Here is a 9,869-nt window from a genome sequence, read left to right on the forward strand (position 1 = left end):
ACCTGCAGCCCTTCCATGCCCTTGACCTGGAATCAAACCCGTGACCCTTCCATGCACAGGCTGGTGCTCTGACCACTGAGCAACACTATCCAGGGCTGCTCTCAGTACTTTAAATTTTTATTTCAAAAATATGAAAGGATTAAAAGTAGTCCAAAGCATGGGCCACTTTTTGGCCTCAGCTCTATTTCCTGGCTTGTTTGCTTTGCCCCTGTGTTTGGGGGGGTAGACCAGGGGATGCAGGGAGGAGGTAAAAGGAAGATCGTGCACATGCACTCCTCCTGCATTGAGGCAGTTTTCACCATCTTCACCCAGGAGGTTTCTTTAGCAGCCACTGTGTTGCCAGCATGCTGCCGAGCTCCACAAAGTTTCATAGGTAAGCGCATGAGCTAGCCTGCATGAAGTCAGATTCAGGCTCTACCTATTACTAGCTCTGTGACTTTGGGCAAGTCATTTCATCTCTCTCTCTTCTTATCTATGAACAAAATGAATAAAGGACTAATAGTACCAAATAATGTTGCAACAAAGTCAAAATAATTTAGTATTTCCAAAGTTGCTTATAATGGTGTCATTTATGACACAGATGGGTCTGGTCTACCTGAGGAGTCAGAAAAGGAAACCAGGCACATGGGAGAGGCTGGGGTCAGAGTGGGCTGGGGGCCTGGGGAGAGAGCCCTGCTCCCACGCCCAAGCCCCAGAAGACCCTTAGCCTTCTTTACAGTCTCCGTGCACTAATTTATGAATGGGAATGAGGGTACCTCCTCCAGTGTGTGAGGAGATTCATCCGAGGAAAAAGAAATAGTGCATCTGTGCACATTCTTTGAAAACTGTAAGATGTCACCTAAGTAAATGGTGGGACGACGACAGAGTTTCGAGTCTAGGAGTGAAGGCTAACCAAAACTGAGGACACAAAGAGGAGCCATTAAAGTGACCACATTGTGTATATAAGAGCAAGTGTACAACTTTCCAAGTGTGTGTGATGTGACTACTGTTTGACTTCAACGAAGGCCACAGCAGGGAAGAAGAGTTAGCTTCTATTTAAACATACTAATTAAAAAAATTTTTTAAACATATTAATTAAAAAATATTTTTAAACTTACTAATTTTAAAAAATGAGCATATACTTTATTAATTTAAGAAATGCTGTATTGATACATAAATATCAATGTAAAAAAATGTTAGTGGAACCTGATTTGTTTTGTATTATAAAAGGTAACATATATGTAAGAACATGAACACATTTTCATTTATTTATGGCTGGCTGCTAATGACCTTCATTAGGGCAAAATGTTTTACATCAATCAAAAATTTAGCCATACTGGTATATTACGTTCATGACTTTATTCATTGTGCTGTCTACGGAAATAATAATGTGCTCAGTGTTATTTATCCATAACATATGCTTTGGCAGAAGAATCATTATGACAATGTTTAGGACAGTACCTGAGACAAAGTGGGTCCTTAGAAAGCTACCAATAAATATCCGCCGGGCCACCTGCGGTCATCTCGGTACCGCAAGCAAGCAATGCGGGAGGTGGTGCCCTGTGATCAGTTGACCCCTCCACTTCAAGGAGTTGATGATTGTAAAAATATTTACATGTGTGAATTCTTAAAGCATTAAGAGCCAGCTGTCCCAGAGAATGAGCGGTGCCTACTGAGTTGCACTGTAAGGGCTTTCTAACAGGGAATATGCTTACTGTCCTAGGTGTTGAAGCTCGAGCCTGGCCATTTCAGGAGGAGGGGCAGATCGAAGTACATGGCCATCGTCGACATCCAGCTGGATCACCACGAGCGGTGCGATTGCATCTGCAGCTCCAGGCCACCTCGATAAAAGAATGTGCACGTTCATTAAGCATGAAAGATCCTTTAGTTTAAGGAGATCCTTTTCCCACCAGCAACCGAACTTACTGCTCGCCTGCAAAGCAATGAATACAAGTGGTTGCTGAGTTTCAGCCTCGCTTTGTTAGTGCCGTGGCAAGTAGAAAGGTGTATCATCAACCTCTATATCCAAGAATATAGGATTGCATTTACTAATAGTGTCTGCGGGTATATCCATGTCTACATGTACATAGGCCATATGGTTCATTCAGTATATATAACCAGGTAACCAGGTACACCAGAACTTACATAAGGTGAGTCATTTAGAGCCTTAAAATCTTTTGACAAAATAAGTGACATATTAAATACGTGAAACATGTCTTGGGAATATTTGGAAGATTAATTTATTTTTAAATTTTGAATCACAGAACAATTTTGGATCTTGCTCTTTAAAGAAGTGCAAGATTTTATATTAAAAACCAATAGCTGAGCTTTTCTTATATATACATCTTAATACTAAGAAAGGAAAAATGAGGCTTCTGGGGAAAAGGCACAAACCAAACCATTTTCCCTGTGAGATACACGACGTGCCTATGCAGACAGGAAACACCTGCTCCAAGTGCATGCCACAGTAATCAATACAGGAGCGCGGCCATGAAGTCATCTTTCTGTGCATCTTGCTGAGGCATGTAATTCATTTAACACCAGCCTAAAAAGAAATTCTCAAAAGGTCTATTATTATAATCCTACAATAGACCATTTATAAACTGTACAAGAAATTTTCATTGTTTCTTTCCAAAAACCCCTCCACAGAAGTAACTTTTTTGGAGAGTGGCGTGGGTCTCTACATGAGCCTTTCCGAATACTGTCCATTGAGAGACTTGGTAGGCGAAAGTAAAAACATTAGGCATTGAAGTATTAACCTAACTGGAAATTGGATGGAATACTTGATAGGATCCATATTTAATAATGGATTCAAACTCTCCAAACTATGCTAATTAATTTTATGTATTTTGCTATTGTCTTCCTGTCTCTTTGATATACAGACATGGATTTACAAGGCATTTTATATTTGACAAGCCATCCTGGAGACAGGTTTAGAGCCTAAAAGCTTTTGTGTATTAAAACAACCCAAATTTATGGATGTAAATTTCTAATTATGTTCTCACGCACCATCTCTGAGCCCTGTTTCTGAACTCAGTGAATCAGATCTGGGGCCTGAGGTTCTTTTCCAACCCCAGGGACCCCGTCCTAAGGAGCCCACTGCAATTGTGGGAGCATGACCCTGGCCCCGCTCTGCCACTAGGAAACGGTTTTTGCACCTGTGGTTACCACTGGTGTTTACAGTAATTTTTCTTCTCTGGCTCCTTACTGTCTGCTCGCAAGGGGACTGACTCCAGGAGTGAAAAGTGATCCATCATTCTCCGAAGCAAGGCTCTGAAGAGAGCAACACCGGAATCGAGATAGCTCGGGGCTGCTCACAGAGAACTACCTTTTTCTTGCTGCTTTGAATGAAGAAAGGAGAGCTGGTTTCTTTCCTGAGTCCAGGCCCCTACTGACTAAAACCAGTCTGCGTGAGGGGTGTGTGACAGGTGCTTGTTAAGCCCCTGTGCCAGATGAGTGGCCACAATGTACTTGGAATTCTAAGCATGGTGCTCTCAGGACCAAATTCTCCACTATCCTGAGCTCATTTCTTCTCAGCTCTTTGAGAAGAAAGGTCAATGCTTATTGAGGATATATTTTCAAACTGTGTCCAGAGGTGAGCAGTAAAATTAAATAAAGATTGTTCAGTTGTCCAGAATCCCAGAGTCAGCAAAAGCTAAGACAGACATTCCCCTTCATGACCATTTGCAAGTTTCCTATGAAAACATCGGATTCCTGTACCCACATCAAAATGCGTTGCCACATGTTAACCTGTTGGGCTTACACCGTGTCTGTAAGGAGGAAAAATGAGAGTGTTCTACCCAATTTTCAATAAACCTTCCAGGCAGCAATAACCAGCATGGTTTTCAGTTAAAGCCCTATCTGTGCTTTTAATTTATTCGCTGAAATGTAAGAAGGCATATTCACTCACTTTTCTTTTTTTCTTTCCTTCCTGTTTTATTAAAACTTCTCCTTTGGTTATCTGCTATCTATCACACTTCCAATAAATCTGTTTTATTCCCATGAAAAGAATCAAACATTCACCGTACAAACTGCATTTCAATACAAACCCTAATAAATCCACCTGAAATTATGCCTTTCATTCAATATGTTCTTATAGGGCAAAACACTTTCAAAAGTAGAATTTTTGTTTTTGTCATATCGGTAACATGCAGCTTTTCCCCCTCATAGCAAATGTAATATGCCTCTTATCTTTGTGAAAAATAAATGTTGCTTTCAACAAAAGTACTCCATTGCTTCGTACTCCTCTGTGCAAGTTACAGACTTGCTTTTGCAAATGCATACTCCTGTTGGGAGTGACCACAGAGGCACTGGATATCTGAAGGCTTGGTTCTAGAATGTTGAAAGAGTAGAACCTTGTTCCCTGACAGTGGGATTCTACTCTGTCCCTGTTCTGAAGCCCAGCCACGAGGTGGGACTTGGGTTTCTGTTGTTGCTTCTTTGTATGACTGTTTCCCCTCCGGCCTTTTAATGAGATAAAGTCCTCTCTAACATTGCTCACTTAAGAGAGTTGACAGCCCATCTCTTCCCCCTGCACCTGAAATTAAAAACCTCAGAGACACATTTCCCTTTTGTCCACCCTCACACCTCTTCCCATCTGGATGGACACCCCAGCTCGTGGGTCAGTGGTGTCAGCTTAGAGAGACCAGTTTAGGGGCTACACTCCTCTAAACTTCCGTATATAATTCGGGTTGGGGGGCAATATAAAGAGAGCTCTTCTCACCACAGAGTTTCTGCTTTTGCTTGTAGCTTAGTCTTTATCATCAGGCCACCAGAGACTGGACAGCAGCTGCACAGTGTTGGATGAAACCCGACCACTTATTTAGGTTAGTGGTTTTAGGTTGTTTGGGGAAAAGTAGTAGAAACATATGTATCATGTGGCAAGAATTAATTGGGTCAAATACTGCTGTACTTAGTACTTAATTCAGATCACTTGGATTTTTGTGTAAAAAAAAATCATACTAGCTATATATAGAAACAATATTTTAAGACAGATACAAATTTTATTTCATTTATTGAAATGTTCATGTGTCCAGTTTTACTCAACAGATGTCTAAATTGTTTATATTCTCTGGTAGAGCACTAAATTAACATGTATAGATTAGTATTCATGCCTGAAATCCTAGGAAATACGATTTTGTTTATCGACAGCTCTGGTCAAATATGCTGCAAGAGAGAATATTTATAATTCACTGCTTTTATTGACATTCACTTAAATTCTGTTTTTTTTAGAGATCAAGTTAAAGACTACACAGGCCTTCAAAACTTAACATAACAAACATCCTGGAATATCTCCCAAATATAACAGTTAGACATCAACAATGGATAAGCAACTAACAACTTAATTTAAGACTTTATATTTGCTGTCTATATTATAGTTCTGAATTTACAAATTAACTGGTATCTTTTTGAAAAATAAATTTTATTTCTATAGAGAGTTCTAAAATTTCTTTAGCAGATCACATTAAAAGGGAATGGAATTGAGTCCCTAATAAAGGTTAATGTACTCTGCAAGCAAGTTATGGGCCAAGGAATATTCATTTTCTAGTAAAACCACTTGACTTTCTAATTATTTTAAACTGTTGAATATTGTTTTCCAGCTTTAGTGGCCACGAATCAAATGTTAAAATCACTCTTGGATTCCATTTGTATTTTAAATAATGCTTATATTACAAAATCCCTTTTAAGAAATAAAGTCTGGGTCATATTCTCTAACCTATATCTTTGTTTGAGGTCATATTACAAATCCATTGTCTCCTAGTACCTTCTAGCCTATCTTCTCCCTATTACTTCCACATCTCTCCTCCTCCTCGCTCATCTCTACCCCCCAGTCTTCAGGTCAGAGAGGATCAGGATCGACGTCTACGTGGGGAAGGCACAGGAGGTCCTTGCGGAGATCAGGAGATCAAATGCATGGTTTTTCAAGTGAACAAGTGACAGGGTTAAAACTGCCAACTGTAAAGAAATGACTGCTTTTTGAGAGTTGAATACATCACATGAATGTTTCCCAGTATTTTCTATTTTGGTACAAACTTTAGAATATGTGGATATTTATTGACTTCTATTAAAGGAAATGTAGCCACATTCAATATGGGGAAAGTGATTAAATGTTTCAGTTAGTCAATAACAAAGTGTATTAAGTACACTAACAGGCATGTTCTGGGGTTCCAAACCCAGGGTCCACAGCAGATACACCTGGAGAAGGATGTTGCAGGCAGGATAAACAAAAAGACCTAAGATCCTCCAGCAAATATATATATATATATATATATATATATATATATATATATATATATATATATATATATGTTGAATGTAAGGCATTCAAAGAATAGAGGGGTAGATGAGCTCCTGATTATATGAAGTCTCGTGTGAATGGCTAGAAAGAGTTTTGTCTTTTACATGTAGGAGAGGAAGCCATGAGGCTTTCTGAGCTTAGTGGGGCTACTGGTATAAGGAAGAAGGCTTTGGGTTGAGTGACAAGTCTGCCCCTTTCTGTACCTATGTTTCTTCATTTACAAAATCAGACAAGTACAATATTCGATTAGTTCTTTTCAACAGAACAGTTTTGCAGCGTTGGGAAACGACAGTCTGTCGGAAGGATATGGATAGGGATAGGGATATGAATTAGGGAGCTCCTCCAAGGTCCAGGCAATAAGACAGACAGACGTGAGACCTCAGAGGCAGGAAGGATGCAGGCTCCCTGTGGTTGGGCAGACTGTGCATTGAACATCCCTCGGAGGTGCTGTTTGCAAGGACTAAGATCCCAAGGTGAACAAGAGGACTCAGAGGTCTCGGTGACTGGAGGGGAGGTCAGTCTGGGTGCTGTCCTAGGGGCAGAATCATTATGAGTTGGAATTTTGAGAGAACATGTTCTCCTCAGAAAGCTGAGGAGGCAGGAAAGGAGAGGCTAATTTTAGAGACGAGATCAGGTCTCTCAGAAGAGCTAAGGTGTATACTGTTGATTGGGAGTCATCTTCAGAGTGAAGAAACTGAAACCATGAGAAAATAAAAACAACCAAAGGACATCTTCAACCACAGATAAAGGAACAAAAAGAGGAATTCAAAAAGCTCACAGATACATCTTCTAAAGTTTGGTAAATAAGCAAGGGCTGTTTCCCAAGGGGTAGTACAGATTTAGAGAACAATAAACCCACCATGTTCTCTGCTCTTATCAAACTAGAGAAGAAAGATTAGACATTAAATAATGAAACACATAATCCATTATATTTGAGAAAAGCAAAAGCATAACATGGAATGACATTAAAAGGTAGAATGTAGATCAGAGGTGGAGAGGGATTTTTTAAGAAGATAACATTGGAGCAGAAGCAGAGTGTTGAGTAAATATTAACCAGGGGGAACATGGAAGAGAATGTGGCATTAAGACGGTGGCATTAGAAAAATGTTTTTAATGTGGCTGGATTAGAGAAATAGTTTGAATGTTTAATTGACCAGAGGGGTGTTGAGAGGGAGGTGAAAGAAGGTACCAAGGATTTTTGCAAGGCTTCTGGCATGACAATCTGGGCAGGTAGAGATGCCATCTACTGAGATGGGGGGCCTGGGAAGAGGAGGAGATTTGGGGAAGATGGAGGATTCCTTGTGAGATAGCAGTGCCAGTGGGCTTCGGACACATCCAGTTGGAGTATTAAATAGACAGGTCTGTGGGTCTGGAGCTTAGGAGAGGGGTCTGGGAATGAGATAAAAATTTGGGAGTCATTAACATGTAGCTATTTAATGCCATAGGAATGGTTGAGTCACTTAGGGGAGGGGGAAAGGATCACAGGGCAATTGCAAGTGTAAAAAATATCCGAGTGCCAGAGGAAGAAACTGCCTGAAAGGGACTGGGCGAGTTTTATCAAGTATTTGCAGGGGCTGTAGAAGACACCTACTGATTTAACTGTCCCAAGCGCCCCTCCTTATGCTCACCTCCATCCTTTTCTAGGAAAAGCCCTTAGCTACAGTGGTACTGTGTGAAATAGAAGTTTGTGATGCTGACAGTGTCCTATATCTGCACTGTCCCAGTACCCTGGCCACTAAATTTGTGTGGCTATTGAGCACTTGAAATGTGACTGGTATAGCTGAAGACTGGACTTTTACTTCTTTTAATTAATTTATATTTAAATGTAAATAACCACATTATGAGCCATTGTTACTGCATCAGCCAAGGCAGTTTATACACTCTAGACATCGCCCACAGAGCTGTAGGCACAACCACCACTTCACAGTACCACACACACACACACACACACACACACACACAGGCCTCAACTGGGTGTCAAGGTAGCAGCACCTGATCCAGCCTGGGACCTAAGTCTTCCTTAGGATGTATAGAACCTAGAAGAGAACCGACAATCTCTGTTTGGCTATTTGGATGGCAGGATGTAAAAATCAATGTCGGATGACGACCGTTCTCCTTCCATGAGAACAACTGGCCCAGAGAAAGTCACCCTGCAAAGGGGGAGAGGGAAGAGCGACAACGACCTGCAGAAAGCAGCTGAGAGCCCGAGGGGGCCCCTGCTTCCCGGGGTGCTGATGTTGGACAGACCCCCTCCTGGAGCCTCAGATGCCAGGTAAAGGTGAGGTGATAAAACACCGTGGAAGGAAGCGTGATGAGATGGAGGTTTTGAGTTACAACTACTTTCTGGAGAAGCTGATTCGTGACTGGGAGGAGAGATACAACTGATTCTCATTATTCACAGTAATTAGTGTATGTTCTATAACATTACTCCAATGCCAACAGTGAATACAGCTCCTAGGAAAAGCACAAGGTTAGGTCACTGGGAGCCTCCGGTCACAATATGTATCTCAGTCAGTCCACACACAATATTATTTTGTGTGTGTTTCTGTTTAATGACACCTTATTTAATACATATCGTTGAATCGGTAACCTCAAGCTCACAGCCAGCAGCACCAGAACTCACGCCTAAACCCTTATCTAACGCACGGGTGTCCCCACAAGCACCCCGCAGCCTTCTTGTGCTTAGGAACCCACACAGCACTTCAGCACTACCCGTGAAGGCCATTCTAAATGGCAAAATCACTAAACCCACACATACGTGAGAAAACATGGCACGAAATAGGACATTAGAAGGAGACTTGTTTATGAGCTGAAACAGAGGTAGAGTGTCACCTTGAATGACCTTAGCTGGGAACATGTGTCTTGGACAACTCAAACTTTTACCAATCTGCGAATGTTCATGAATGATCACACACACAGATGCACACACACACACACACACACACAGAAAATGAAACACTGCATCTATTCATTTTGAAGTTACGTATAAATTTTAGGAAGTATGCAAATTTGCAAATACAAAAACTGCAAATAATGGATATTGACTATAACAATAGTTCCTTTTTATTGAGTATTTACGATGCACTAGGAATTTTTGTGAAGCTTCCATGTATTCACTTAATTCTCATAATAATTCAATAATAAATGGGTTCTGTGAAGTCAAAAAAATATTTTTCATTGATTTAAGAATAACATTTATTGAAATTTAAATTTATTTAAAATAAGTGTAAAGCAACATTATTTTATTTATTATGTTTTATAAAGATGAAAAAGTGATCTGAAACCTTTATAATTTTATTAACCACTGTCATCCCAATAAATTCAATAAAAAGTTTTTAAAGAAAAGAGAAAGTGAAGCAAGGAGAGTTCAAATAAGTCACCCAAGGTCAAAAGCAGTGAACTCCAGGCAGTTCATCTACAGCCCACATCCTTGATCACACAGTGACATCATCGGTCGGTCCAAGTCACTGGACAGGAGGCAGAAAGAATTTCTTTGCAAAGTTTTCTTACCTCTAATCTGAAGCATAGAGCCTGAGGTCATTGAACATTCTGGTCAAGCTTCATGACCTTTAATTAATAATAAGTAAGCATC

At 40.4% G+C, this 9,869-nt stretch overlaps 1 protein-coding gene across 1 annotated transcript in view; it reads left to right on the plus strand.

Moving 5' to 3' along the window:
- Positions 1 to 4,657, plus strand: part of PDGFD (platelet derived growth factor D) — a 279,190-nt gene extending 274,533 nt beyond the window's left edge. The window contains exon 7 of the mRNA XM_036260183.1: positions 1,703 to 4,657. Within this exon, the coding sequence (XP_036116076.1) occupies positions 1,703 to 1,828 (126 nt within the window). The 3' untranslated portion in view covers positions 1,829 to 4,657. The remainder of the gene's footprint in view (positions 1 to 1,702) is intronic.
- The last annotated feature ends 5,212 nt before the right edge of the window (positions 4,658 to 9,869 follow it).

This window comes from Molossus molossus, unplaced genomic scaffold (assembly GCF_014108415.1).
Source record: "Molossus molossus isolate mMolMol1 unplaced genomic scaffold, mMolMol1.p scaffold_m16_p_13, whole genome shotgun sequence".
NCBI lineage: Eukaryota > Metazoa > Chordata > Mammalia > Chiroptera > Molossidae > Molossus > Molossus molossus.